General features: G+C 48.1%; 1 protein-coding gene across 1 annotated transcript in view; it reads right to left on the bottom strand.

Annotated features, from left to right (window-relative positions):
* Window positions 1–1,281: 1,281 nt before the first annotated feature.
* LOC105519037 (protein FAM153B-like) overlaps window positions 1,282–14,801 on the bottom strand; it is a 38,705-nt gene continuing 25,185 nt past the window's right edge. Inside the window, 8 exon segments of the mRNA XM_011952210.1 lie at window positions 1,282–1,366; window positions 1,455–1,522; window positions 1,938–1,975; window positions 8,964–8,994; window positions 9,383–9,453; window positions 11,103–11,208; window positions 12,398–12,453; window positions 14,562–14,652. Coding sequence (XP_011807600.1) covers window positions 1,282–1,366; window positions 1,455–1,522; window positions 1,938–1,975; window positions 8,964–8,994; window positions 9,383–9,453; window positions 11,103–11,208; window positions 12,398–12,453; window positions 14,562–14,652 — 546 coding nt within the window.

The following is a 14,801-nucleotide window of genomic DNA, read 5'->3' as shown; positions in this document are numbered from 1 at the left end:
CTCCCCACAGTCAGGTCTACTCAGATGCCAAGGCACTGAGGCCTGTGTGCTGCTCTCTGCTGAGGGGTTATGTGTCCACAGAGAGTATCTGTAAGTGTCATGGAGGAAGAACTGAACCTGGGCACTCACACAGGCACCTTCAGGGGGCTGATTCCCCGGAGAGTAAAACAGACACAGAGAAATGGGAATTTTGTGGATTCCAGGATCAACAGGCAGAGCCCTGGGCCCTAAGGGGAGCAGGAGGTCTCATGACACAGGGTGGGGATGGTGACCCTGCCCTGCCACCCAGACAGAAGAGCTGCACATTGAATATGCACAGCTGCCTGGAGCACGTCATTGTTATTGCCTAGTAAGACCTGGTCTTTCTAACATCCCCACCAGACCTGTCTTTGTATTGTAATTTTTAAAATTACGCTTTGGTAAAACAAATTTCTCACTTTAGTATATTCTATAATAATAGGGTTACAGAAGACACACATTTGAAAGAGTGAAAAACAGTGTATAGATACACACAAACACACGTTTATATGTGTACCTGATTTCAAGACTGGAAAATAGATTTAAAAAACAGAGGCTACCTGAATCATGCCCTCAACCCCTCCCAAGTAAGCATGGCCCTGAAATGTCTTCAGGGGTTTGTTTTGTTGGCATTTGGCACAGATACAGAACCACTGACACCCAAGCCAGTGCTCTCTACATACAGAAGCCTCCAACCTCATCTTGAAACATGGGGCCATGAGGTCACCCCAGGTCCCCAGGCCCCCACAGAGGCTGAAGAACCCCTGGGACTGGGCACATTTCAGTGCTTCTTGGATCCTGCCGTGTCCCCTGCTTGATGCCAGGACCTACTGAGTGCCTGCTGGCCTCAATACTGGGCAATACTGGGCCGGGTGGGCTGTTTGCTCATGTGACAAGGAGCCTGGGGGTATCTCCATCCTTCTCACACCTTTCCCAGGAGGCCTGAACTGGGGGCGATTCATGGTCAACCCTAGTGTCTCCTCAGGATGAACTAGTGATGCTCCCAGTTGGCCTCAAGGGGCTGGGGGGGCAGAGCTGGGTCCCCTCAAATGAGATGCTGGTGAGCTGAAGGGTCACTGCAGACAAGTAACAGTTCACAGCCCATGGAATCCTGCACACGATGGCCTGACCAGCACCTCAGTGTCTCCCTCACTAAGCAGCCTCTGGAGGGCTCAGGCCAGCAGGCTCAGGGACTGCTATGGAGTGGGTGTCTGTTTCCTGGAGGATGTTCTCAGGGCATCCTTCACTTACCTTCAGAGGTCTCTAAAATATATTAACAATGTCCCAACGGTTCAGGACATTCCACCAGGTATTCTTCCTGGGCTTCCTGGTTTTCTTTGTGGTTTTCCTGATGGGACAACAAGAAAGTGAGCGTAGCCATAAAGAACACGGGCATGTGTCTGCTTCCCTCATCATTCTGCCCGCCGCACACTCACACTTCCTCTTCCACTTTTGTCTTTTCTCTTGCTTCTTCTGCAGGTGCAGAGGAGGGACTTGCTGACATCTGTGAGAAGGAGAACAGTTGTGTATGTCCAGAGACGCCAGTGCAGGAAAAGTCCTATCTGGGCAGGGGGTGCCCAGAGCAGACACAGATGTCACTGGGAGTCCCTCCGGCACGGTAGGGTCCAGCTCGTCTGACCTCAGCCCAGCCCCTCCCAGGACCCTGAAGGGTTGTTCAGCAAGATTCAAAGCTGCAGCCTGGGGGCCAGTAAACAGGGCAATGCCAAGGCAGCGGGCAGGAGGGCTAGGGTGGGGTTTTATCGACACTGAAGACTCGAGGACCTCAACTGTGGGATGAGACCAGGTGCTTCAGAACAATCACAAGAGAGGAAAAAAGGAAAAGGACCAGAGCTAAGAAAGGAGCTCAGGAGTCAGAAAGAGGATAAAAGAGAGAGAGCATGTAAGAGGAGATCAGTTACCTGCTGGTGGCTGCCTGTAATGGTGGAGTCTCCCAGTCCTGGGAAGCAAGAATCAGTGTCCGGAGGAGCAGCGGTGATGGGGCGGCCATAAGAAGGAAAGGGGAGAGTTAGAATCGAGAGAACCCCTCAGACTCCGCTGTCCCAGGGCTGTGGAGCCAACCCCAGAGCCTCTGACGTGCCCGTTTCTGGAGCCTTCTCCACAGCCCGTATCATTTCCTCTGTGCTATGAGGGAGGGACCTCTGGCTTCCCACACACTTTCCCAGCCCTCACATTCCATAACTGAGCCCAGGCAGGGGAAGCCATGTCATTCTGTTCCTCCAAGAGGCGGCCGCCCTCTTCACAACGTTGTGCATGATGTGGAATTTCTCCCTCCTCCTCCTGTAGGGCCTGCTTCTGTTCCCACATGAATCCCATTTCCTTCCTCCTTGTGGACCTCCACCAGTCCTACTGTTCTCCAATAGAAGAACATCGGAAAGAAGGCCAAGGCTGCACTGCCAGCCTCCAATCAACACACGGATCGCACCCTGGGTCAGCAGCACCTGCCCAGGCCTGGGTTGTGTTGGGGGCTGTGGGAGCTGATGATGAATGACATCATAGATACAGTGACTGTTCTATGCCTGGAATGACCCTAGAGACTTGGAAAATATTCAGTCCTCAAAAGAATCCCACCAGCTTCTGAATATTTGGAAACAATGGAACTGAATTCAAGATAAAGCCTCTTGTCCCAGTTGCTTTAATCTGGTGAGGCCAGCAGTTGTCAGCACAGAAATGAGGGGGCCTCCTGGGGTTTGCCTGGTGTGGGAAGACTAGGAGGGTGGGTACCTGGCAGGCCTGACCCACAGAACAAGCTGGGCCTGACTGGAGTGTGGGGAGCAGGACGAGGCTGTTGGGCCAGAGAGGAGGGTGTCACAAGACAAGTGACCCAAGAGGCTCCGTCCTGGGCCCAGTGGATTCCAGGGACCAGGCTACAGGGAGGGCGAGAGCCACTGCCTACAGCAACACAGCAGCCCCTCCACACATATCCCCGAGGATTCCTGCCAGCCACAGAGGGCCTTGAGCCACAGCTGGACTCGGACCTCTCCAACGAAAGCCAATTTCGGTTTCATTCAAAGCCCAAGGATTTGGGATTGCGTGGGATTGGGTGAGGAGTGGAGGCCAAAAATGTGCTCAGTCATGTGTTCCACCCTCAGGACTCCAGGACGCCGGGGCACACGCAGGAATCCCAGAGGAAGGACTCCCTGTGTCATCCAACCCAGGGAGCACCCTTAGAGCAGGAGCAGACAGTGAGGACAGGACAGGAAGGTGTCGTTGCAGGTCCTGAGAGCGTAGAGAAAGAGGGTGGGCTCCTTTCAGCTCCTAGCACACGTATGAAGGACTTTGTCTTCAGGATCACGTAGCACCTGTGAGGGGCTGTGTCCCACCCCACACTCAACATTACACCTGCATACTCATCCTGTCATCTCTATTCACAACAAAACGCTGCCCCATCAAACCCAGTGCTCTGGTGCTTGCTGTGGCAAAGGCAGGAATGATCTGGTCTTTGCAAAATGTAATCTTTAAACACCAGAGCAAGAAATGATGGTGACAAACACAACTCGCACAAAGCGCATGAGGACAAAACTTTTACGACTTTCTCATTAAGATACATAAACCAAATCACACTTCTACACCTATTTCCTTTTATATTTGGTGACTTCATAGATCCCATCCCAGGCTCCAAAACAAGTGTCACCCAATCCCCAAGAACCCTCCTCACTGGTCAACCCTGGAGTGTTGGTCCCTACCTGACCAGTCTATTTCCTCCTGGATGGATCCAGAGGTGGTGCCCATAAGCCCAAGCACAGAGACACAAACATAAGCACTACTGCTCAATCCACGGTGACATCCCTGAGCTCTGTGAACTCAGGGGCTGTTAGGAAGGCCCTGGTCACAGTTGTGAGCCTTCAGGTGAGAGAGAGAACCCGAACAATCCCTTTCAACTGTTCACCGACACTGGCTCAGAGCTTCTCTTACCTCCAATCTGAGAACCCGAGATTCCAGCCTTGATGCACATGCACTGAGGCAGGTGAGCGCAGTGAACAGAATCTGGGCCAGACTCACAGCAGCTCCTTCCCAGGTGATTCAGGCAGAATGGAGATGCTCTCTTAAGAGCAGACATCTGGCAACTGGGAACTTACAGTATGGCTCTTGTGAGGAGGTTATGAATTTTTCGTTTATTTAAACATGAATGGGCACATATTCCACGGAGGACCACACTGGAATGCACAGGTCTAAACCCAAAGGTGAGGGAGATGTGACTCTCCCCCCTGCTGATTCCTGGCAGAGTGGTTTGCTCTGATCTGATCATTCATGGATGGGTACTTCACGGGCACAGGAACAAGCTCCGGGTCCCCTGTGATGTGCAGGGATGCCAAAACAAGAATAAAAACGCCTGGTCCAGCAAAGGAGGACTTGTAAACAGAAAGAGAGCATCTTCTGCAGCAGAAAAGCTGAACCAAGGCAGCCAGAGTAGAGATGAGGGGAAACTTCTGTGACTTCAGGAGCCCCCCTGTTCTCCTGTGACCTTGGATCAGAACCCACTCAGGTAGTTCTAGATTACCAAGAGAAACAACAGATTAAAGATGATGAGCAGGAAGCCTTTTCACACTGGCGCTGGATCTCAGCAAAGGGGTTGGAAGCACTGGAACATTACTGGGGCCCAAGATGGGCTGGCCACGGCTGCGCTCTGGAATGAGAAGGAACGAGGAGGACATAGTCTTTGCCCTCCCAGTGACCAGCCACGGCCAGGATTCCTCCACACATAAGTAAAACAAAACAGAGTTTGAGACTAATAATTCCAAGACTATCTCAGAGAAACAGGCGAAGTGATGTCTCAAGGGTCACACGGGAAAGCTGCAAGGACCACCTGGACTCCGCTCCCTTCGCTGAGCTCACCTTGCACTGAAGCAGGGTCACTTCTCACCTTCCCTGCAACTAGTGTGGAGCAGCCATCCTGCCTGAAAGCTGACACTCCCTTCAGTCACACAGGATTCCGGCCAAATCACACTTGGTTAACAGCAACCACATGAGGACCAGCTGTCAGGCCACGCCCAGAAGCAGGTGAAAAGTAAGAGATTGATCTCTGTCGCAGCCAGAGAGACCAGGCCTGGGAACTACCGTGTATCTGGTCTGACCCTGAAGTCCATCCCTGCCGATCACGTCCTCTCTGGGCCACACTGGCTATTTCGGGAACTCAGTCCTGTTCTCTACCTCTCATTAATTTCTGGTGGTGCCACTGCCATCCACATACAGGAAAATAGAGAAGACAAGAAACAACAAAGTAGCTTCTCTCTTCAGGCTCTCAGGAAAATGGGCAGACAGTTCTAATGCCAGCTATGAAGTCGGAGCTCGACTCGTTCTCCCTCAGCTGGAATATGAACATCCCGGCCACGCCCAGGTGATGATGAAGAACTGACTTCCTGATGTTGCACCTCGGCTGCCCCCGTGGCTCTGCTGCCCTCATTGCCTTCCTTTTGCTCCTCCAAATCATGTTCCTTTTCAGGCCCAGGCCAAGGCTGTACCTGCTCTCTCTCTCACAGAGCCCACTGGGCAGCTGTCTGGGAATTCTTAGAGCCTCAGTGTTGGTAACGCTGATTTGTGCCTTTGATCACACACAGCAGAAGGCCCTGAATACCACACACAAAAAAACTGTATTCTGAAGATTAGAGATGACCAGGGGAATTGGGTTATGAGGAGATAATTTCTGAGGTTAGTGAGGGACATTTTAAAATCACAGCAGCCTCATTGTTTTAAAATGTGGGTTAAGTATGGACACCTACAGAGCAATCAAATTCGCCTCACATACAACATATTTCCACCAGACGCACGCTCCCAAAAGAAACTCAGTCCAGAACTGGGCTAATTTTATCTTCATATGACCTTAAGCCAACCACCTTGACTTGTTTTCTGCAAAGGCCTTCAGAAGCAAACAAAAACCTTTGTCCACAGTGGGTTCAATGGGGACATCCTGGAGCCTCTGCTGTACCACAGCCACATTTGTCTTTCCCCACCTCGTAATGCATGAGTCACCCTCCATCCTCCTAGGAAGGCAAGTGCTCGCCCTGCCACTCACACCCTAGGGCAAGCCCTTTGGTTACCTTTTCATGTTGCCGTGTTTCCTGAGCACAGAACACGGAAACCAGACTAGGCTGAGGGATAGAGGCTGAGCCTCTACATGACCTTGACAATACGTATTTTGGACACTCACCAAGTGAATTCAAAAAGACACGCAGCAAAATCAATGGGCACAACCTCACCCCATCCTCAGAGAATGCAGTTGCTCCCAGGGACTGCAGAATGTGATCATCACGCTCTATCTGCAACAACCATCCCTCCCATCACAGCCTAGGTCCTCATCCATGAAAGGAAGCTCCACTCAGGCTGCCCGTCCACAGGCAGGCCAGCGAGACCGTGGCACATTCCTCATCATCTGGGTGACTCATCAGTATGGGAGGGCTTCCGCAATACGTACCCTTTTGTGGAACTCCTGAGGATTTCTGTAATGAGAGAAAATAAATTGCTATGAGCATCAGACCCTGCTGCATCCTGTGTGCACAGGACTTTTCTTCACTCAGTGACGTTAGAAAACAAGATGGAAACCAGTGTTCAAAGGACTCAAAAGAAGAACGGAGAAAATCGACTCACGCTAAAGACACATTTTTCTCAGAGGATGTTTCCTCTCAAGTCCATGTTGGTTGGCCAGTAAGTGATTTTGTTCGAAAGAGAACAAAGTTGGTAAAGGCACAAGCTCACTGTCCCACAATGTGTGGTGGATGCTGTCACTTTCTCCCTCTATATTAAGTCAACCCTCAGTGGGGAACAGACTCTTACTTAAAGCTCCTCCCAAGGACATTGTGTAACTAATCTAAGATACATACTGTCACATTCTCGTATCTTAATTTTATCCAAATAAAATAAAACTAAGAAAGCAGCAGTTTTTCTCAGACAAATCCAGGCGGCCTGACCTCCACATGCTCTGGGTCCTCCTCGTCTTCGCTGTCACTGGACCACGCCTGTAGATGCTCCGGCACAACTAGGAGGACACAGAGTGACCGTCAGCACGTTGGTGGTGTTGCTCACCAACAATTCAGTAACATTGCTTGAGGTGGGTGGGGGAGGAGGACAGCAGAACAGGAGAGAGGCAGGGAAGAAAGGGAATCAGGGCCTTTGGCCTTCTAGCTCCAGGCCACCTCGAAAACGTGAAATAGCCAATCTCAAACAGGGCACACCACATAGTGCAGGCTGTGTGTCCCTGGCAGCCTCTTAGGGCTCCTCCTTCCTAATCTGACCTGAGCTAAAGTGCCCTCTTATTGATCCCTGCCAAAGTCATTTCCTCCTCAGAATGCACATGTGCTGCTGCTCTGTATTATCATCCCTTCTAGAAGGTTTTGTACAGAATAAGCAGCAACCTTTCTTGAAAGAGATTTAATTCTAGCCAAAAGATTTCATTAACTTTTTGTGATGAGGCAATTAAACCAAGATGTGAAAAAACCCAATTATCCCACCATTTAAAGATGACCCCTACCTAGCCTGTGAGATTTCTCCTTCCACTCTCCCTTTTCAGCGCAGTGTGCGCGCCGTGGGGTTCACTGCTGCTCGTGCTCACACTGATTCCAGCACAGGCACAGCCTGTCATGGGAGCAGCAAGGGGGCCGGGGGGCGGGCACTGACCCTCTCCAGCCCAGCTATGCAGGACATTCCAGCAGGGAAAATGGGTGCCAGGCTAATACCCAGGTTGATCCTTGAGATTTTATGGGATGCCGTGTCTTGGGATTGGGTTCCACTGAATTTCTAAGACGTGCAGTGATTATCTCATTAAATACGATAGAATATGCCACTCATCATTGTCTGCTTTTGAACAGGAGCTGAGGAATGACCTCATCGCTGCAGACCAAAAGCCTGTGGACTCTGCGTGTTTTACGTTAATGATCACACTGAAGCCCACTGTACAATGTACCTGCTCAAACCAACCCCGGGTCAGCTGAGCACTGACACCATCCAGTCATGATAGTGTGTGGGATCTGAATAGGTTTTCATTCTCCCACATGCACACAGAAGTGCTGGAACAACCTGGCCTAGCAAGAAATTATACCAGGGCTTTGTGACAAATTCCGGGTAGTAGCCCATGGCATTAACCTTCCACTCATTCCCGAGGTCACATGTGCCTCTTCCATTTAAAAGACCAAGAGCTTGGGAAATTCGTCTCTGCACCATGTCCATCTGAGGACTGGGGATGGTAAATTTATCTTCAGGTACAGCTGTGGTGGAGGAAGAATGGGTTGATTTATGCAAACTGTGCAGTGGTGATGGAATTCTCCTTGAACACTGATGCTTGTGTTGTGCTGTGAACATGGGAGTATGTTTTCTGGGGAAATGAACACACACTCCCAGATACCCACAATCATTCCATATAGACTCGTTCCTCTTTCCCTCCAAATCCTGATGTAGCACCTCACGCTACATGACACTGCTGCTTCCCAGGATGACAGTACCATGGTTAGAGTCGTTTACTGGACTCTGAGTTTCTGGTCCTTTTTTTTTTTTTTTTTTGAGATAGAGTTTCACTCTTGTTCCCTAGGCTAGAGTGCAATGTCACAATCTTGGTTCATTGTAACCTCCACCTCTTGGGCTCCACTGATTCTCCTGCCTCAGACTCCTGAGTAACTGGGGTTATAGGCATGCACCACCAAGCCCGGCTAAGTTTGCATTTTTAGGAGAGACAGGGTTTCTCAATGTTAGTCAGTCTGGTCTCAAACTCCTGACCTCAGGTGATCCACCCGTCTCGGCCTCTCAAAGTGCTGGGATTACAGGCATAAGCCACTGCGCCCGGCTTGACTCTTCGTATTTTTTAAACCAAACTTCCCAAATTTCATTTCTGGCAGGAAGCTCAAACAAGACAGGCCCTTCAGCAAATGCAGGTGAAACAGAGCCACCTTTGCAACACTGAGATTTCAAACCTCAACAAAGAGATGACCCCAGATACGTACACTTCACCAGTGTGGCTCAGTCCACGCGCATCTAGAGAAAAAGAAAACACTGTGAGGGTCAGACCATGCTGTCTCCTGTATGCACAGGTCTTCACTTGTTGACGTTAAAAAGACACACGGTAAACAGTGGTTGGGAAAATGGCCCCGATATCTAGAAGACATTTGTGGAAAGGCACAAGATTTTCCTACAAGATTTTCCATTGTTTTTGACAACTCCCAATACTTCTCACAGTGTGTAAATGCGGATGCCATCTGAAACCATGTTTTAGTTGATAATGAACTCTGACATTGGCCACCAAGATATTCCTTAAGTCACCTACAGCGTACATGGTAAGATGTATACATCCTAGTTCCATTAAAACAGAGAGAAATCGAGAGAAATAATATTTTCCATTTCAGAGGAGAAAAGAAGACTTTACCATGTGAACCCCTGTGGCTTCCTCCGAGGATGTCTGTCCTGGCACATCCTCCTTCAGATCTTCCTTGTCACCTGGGAAACAGAGTCACTATAAGCACATGAGCTCCACTGACTGAATCCCTCAGGTGGTCTTGGAGTTGTGGACCCGGGGCTGGCGTGTGTGGAAAGGTGTGTTCATAGCACAGACTCAGCCTCTACCGGTCCATCCTCCATGGTGGTGAGGGAAGGCAAATGGTGAAGGAAGGCATCAGGAAGGCCACAGAAGACAGACTGTTGGTCCTCTAGCTAAGGCAACCTCTCGCACATGAAATAACCCATCTCAAACACGGCCCACCACACAGTGTTTCCCTGCAGCATCCAGGGCTCCTCCTTCCTAATCTGACCTGAGCTAATTTGCCCTCCCTTCTTGATCCCCTTGAGATCATTTTCTTTGCAGGATCCACACGGCCTGTTGCTGTGTTTTTCATCGCTTCTACAACATTTTTTTTCTTTTTTTGAGATGCACTTTTTCTCTTCTTGCCCAGGCTGGAGTGTAATGGTGTGATCTCGGCTCACTGCAACATCAGCCTCCCGGGTTCAAGCGATTCTCCTGCCTCAGCCTCCAGAGTAGCTGGGATTACAGGCATGCGCCACCATGTCCAGCTAATTTTGTATTTTTAGTAGAGACTGGGTTTCTCCATGTTGGTCAGGCTTGTCATGAACTGCTGACCTCAAGTGATTCACATGCTTTGGCCACCCAAAATGCCTGGCCACAACATTTTGAACGAGATAAAAAGCAACATTTCTTCAAAGAAGAGATTTAATTCTAGCCAAAATATTCTATGCATTCAGTAACCTTTTGTTTTAAAGAAGACTAAATCCAGATGAAAATACTGAATTATCCTACCATTCAAAGATGATCCCTCCTTGGCATGTGATGTTTGTCCTTCTGCTCTTCCTGTCAATGTGTGTGTGTCATGGGGTCCGCTGCTGCTCACGCTCACACTGGCCCCAGGACTGAGACAGCCTTTCCTGGGGGCAGCAGGTGGGGGTGCTGACCCTTTCTCACCCAGTTGTGCGGAAGATTCCAGCAGAGGAAATGGGCACCGGAATAACAGCCAACAGACTCCTTGAAATTTTGTTAGGTCCTGTGTCTTGGGTATGTGTGATACTCAATTGGAACACTTCTAATGTTTGTGGTGACAATCTTATTAAATACAATAGAATGTCCCTGAATGTTCCTTGCTTTTGACCAGGAGGTGAGGAATACCTCATCACTTAAGACCAAATGCCTGGCAACTCTCTCTGTATGTTTCATACTAACGACTGCACCATTAGAATTGAGACCATTCTATTGTGATACACAGTGCTTGAGATCTTCATAGGCCAACACACTTCCACATACACACACAGATGCTAAGGACTCTCTGACAGGGTGACAAGTTACACCAGGGCCATGGGATAACTTCAGATTAGTAGCCCACAGCATCAACCTTCCACCCATTCCCGAGTTCATCTATGCCATTTCCATTTAGGAGACCAAAAGCCTGAAAATTTATCTCTACATCATCTCCATGTGATGACTGGGGATATTAAATTTAACCTTCCACTACAGCTGTGGTGAGGAATGAATGGGTTATTTTTGGAAAGTGCAGTGGTGATGAAATTTTGGTTTCAGAGTATCAATCTTTGTGTTGTGCTTTGCAAACAGGAACATATTTTCTGGGGAAAAGCACGCAAACTCGCAGAGATATTCACAATCACTCCACATTGACTCATTCCTCCATACTTCCCAACCCTGATGCCCAGCACACTCTTCTCTCCAAATGACACTGTGCCTTCCAGGCACTAGAGTCAATGGTCACATTTCTTGACCGGGTTCTTCACTTTTTAAGACAAAAGTGCTTGAATCACATTTCTGGCAGGAAGTTCAAACCAGAGTGGTTCTCCAGAAAAATGAGGCAAGAAAGTGTCACCTGTGTCAACACTAGAATTTTTCCTCAGCATAGGCGTGATCCCAGAATACGTACTGTTCGTCTGTGTGGCTTTGTCCACCCGCATTTAGAGAAAAATAAAACACTGTAAGGGTCAGACCATGCCGTGTCCTGTGTGCACAGGTTTTTCTTTTCTTTCTTTTTTTTCTTTTTTTTGCTGGAATCTTACTGTCACCCAGGCTGGAGTGCAGTGTCATGATCTCAGCTTACTGCAACCTCCTTCTCCTGGGCTCAACTGTTCCTGCTCCCTCAGCCTCCCCAGTAGCTGAGATTATGGTTGCCGGTCACCATGCCTGGCTAATTTTTGTATTTTTAGTAAGATGGGGTTTCACCATACAGGTCTTTTCTTTACTGGTGATAATAGAAAAGCAGATGGGAGACAGTGGTTGAGGCAATGGTCCTAAAATAAAGCCTAGAAGACACTTCTGGAAAGGCACAAGATTTTTATGCAACGTTTAAGATTGTTTTGGTTGTATAGTCACAATGGTATAAGAAGAAAGCTTTTACCCTAAAAAAAATTATTTCTACCATATACTTTGTAACTGAAGGTGTCATCTAAGAATGCTATCTTGAGATCATTTTTCTTTTTTTTTTTTTGAGACGGAGTCTCACTCTTGCCACCCATGCTGGAGTGCAGTGGCGCAATTCCTGCTCACTGCAAGCTCCACCTCCCGGGTTCACGCCATTCTCCTGCCTCAGCCTCCCAAGTAGCTGGGACTACAGGTGCCCCCCACCACGCCCGGCTAATTTTTTTGTATTTTTAGTAGAGACGGGGTTTCACCATGTTAGCCAGGATGGTCTCGATCTCCTGACCTTGTGATCTGCCCGCCTCGGCTTCCCAAAGTGCTGGGATTACAGGCGTGAGCCACTGCACCCAACCGAGGTCATTTCTTACCTGGTAATGAACGCTCACATTTTCCCACCAAAAAATTCTGTAAGTCATCTATGATGTGCATGGAAGATTTTCATATCTCATTTCAAATAAAATAAAAAGAACCAAGAGCAACAAAATTTCCATCTTAGAAACATAAAGAAGAACTTACCATGTGAACGCCTGGGACATCCTCAGATGAAGGCTCCCGCGCCAGGTCCTCATGATCTAGAAAACAAAGAGTAACTGTCAGCATGTTCGTTCCACAGAAGGAATCCCTTATGCAGCGTTGCGTGCTGGGGACAGGGGGCTGGTGTGTGTAAAGGAGGTGAGTTAAGGGGAGAAACTTGGCTACCACTGGGATACCCTCCTTGGTGATGAGAAAAGGCAAATGAGACCATTGGGAAAGCCACAGAAGTCAGGGCCTGGTTCTCTGGCTCAGCCACCTCACCACTGTGAAATAGGCAGTGTTCACACAGGGCGACACACAGATGCACTGCTGATTCCATGACAGTGTCCCAACACACCTTGTGCGTTTTGAGGCCTGGTAAATTTCCTTTTGTTGTTCAAATGTTATAATGTCATTTATCTTTCCTGGATATACACATGCTCCTCCTACACTTATCATTCATTTTAGTGGCTTTAAAATCAGTATGTGGCCAAAATACATTTATTATTTTAATAATCAAGTGCACACTTTAGGGTCATCAGTGCCATTCACAATTCTGTGCAGTAAATTAAACATAATCCAAATCCAGATGTCTTACTTTCCACCTTAAGAAACTAGAGAAAAAAGTGTAATGTAAACCAGACAATCCCCAAATATAGTAATATTTGCAGAAATCAATGTAATAGAAATAACAAAATAAACAAACTCAACAAAACCAAAAGCTGCTTCTTAGAAAAGATCAATAGAATTGGTAAACCTCCAACCAGGCTAATCACAAAGAAAATATATATTAACACTGTTTGATGAAACCAATGGGCTATTGTTCACTGATAAGAATTATTAAGCTGTTAAGCTTCAAAAAGATGCAAAAGATCTTACATGTATATTGCTAAGTAAAATAAGTTAGTCATAAGCAGCTACATATGACATGATTCCAACTCTATGAAATTCTGGAAAAGGAGACCTATAGAGGCAGTAAAATCATCCATGGTTGGCAGGAATTCTTAGAAACGGAGAGAGGAATTAGTAGGTGCAGCTCAGGTCATGTTTAGGATGTGAAATTACCTGGTAATGAACGGAGGACTCCCTGGGCACCCCAGGACCCGCTCTGGGATCTTCAACAGAACATGCTGGGAAGTGAATTAAAATAAAGACAGCTGTTGATATCTTGCTGCAGAAGATCAGAGAAATGAGTCATTATTTATTCACTTAATGTTTGATCCCATTGTTCATCATCTGCAGAGCAAAGTCCCCTGAATCTGAGTTTGGCTTCAGAAAGGACTTGCACTGTGGGTTGCACTTACAACGGGGCAGGCAAATGCCTGTACTGATGTGAGAGGTTACAGAAAGGCAGATTGGACTGACCGAGAGCGTAGGGTCTGGTGCATACGATCTGAGCTCGAGGACTTTTGAGAAGCTGCCAGAACCTGAGGAAGTTCTATAGACCCCTCTGTGCCTCCAATCCTTAGTCTGAATGTTGAAATGTTGATAACAGCCCATGTTATGTTAAAAGGGTAAAAACAGCTAAACGGACCAAAAGCCGTAAGACGGGTGCTTCCTAAGTGCCATAAAGTGTTGAATTCAATTATTTCATGTCTGGAAGAACAAGTCAGGCCCTTGGTAGTGGTTAACAGAGAAGGCACTTGAGGGACTCCAGGGCAGTGGAGGGTAAAATTCTCTTCATTCTTGACATGTGTCTCATGCTTTAGAACTCGTGAAAAGTTTCTGTTCGAATTTCCTATGGGGCCCCCATTAGCCCAGAGAGATGGGCAGAGCAGGGGCTGCCACTCAGAGTTGACAGTTCAGGGAAATGAAATGAAGAGATTTGAAGCGACCTGCCCAGAGTCCCAACACTGACCAATGATAGATCTGAGACAGGAATTTGGTTGATTTTCTGGGGACAGAGATCCCTGAACACCTGAGGCCTCTGAATCATGGCCCGGACCCTGAACCTGGAGCTCTTTTCACTCCCTTTCTCAATCCTCCTGCACCAACGGCTCTTCAGGAAGGTCGAGGTATTGGAAGAGGTGCTGAGTCCAGAAAAAGCTCAAATCATTAAACAAAACATAACTCCTGTCTCTAGGTTTTAACTCCTGGGCTAAAATATGGCACTTTCCTGCAAATGAAGCCTCTCTGAGGAACAAATGCAAATGTCTGGTCATCCTACCCAGCGCCCGTATTGTCAGCTGTCTGGCAGTGAGCACCCCTCCACGACCAACTGAACACACCAAGGGACCAAGTTCTGCTTGGCCCCCAAGCTGGTTCGGAACACAGGACATTCCAAACTAACTACCCTTGATGGCTGTGCCAAGAATGAACTTCCCTTCGACTGAACCACCCTCAACAAGCAGTTAATGGGAATGAACTGAAAATGTGGCACCCCAGTTGGGTTTTCAGTGGTTTCTTC

The sequence above is a fragment of the Colobus angolensis genome, unplaced genomic scaffold (assembly GCF_000951035.1).
Source record: "Colobus angolensis palliatus isolate OR3802 unplaced genomic scaffold, Cang.pa_1.0 Scaffold337, whole genome shotgun sequence".
In the NCBI taxonomy this organism is placed as follows: domain Eukaryota; kingdom Metazoa; phylum Chordata; class Mammalia; order Primates; family Cercopithecidae; genus Colobus; species Colobus angolensis.
The sequence above is the reverse complement of the archived record's forward strand: the minus strand, read 5'-3'. Positions and strand labels throughout refer to the sequence as shown.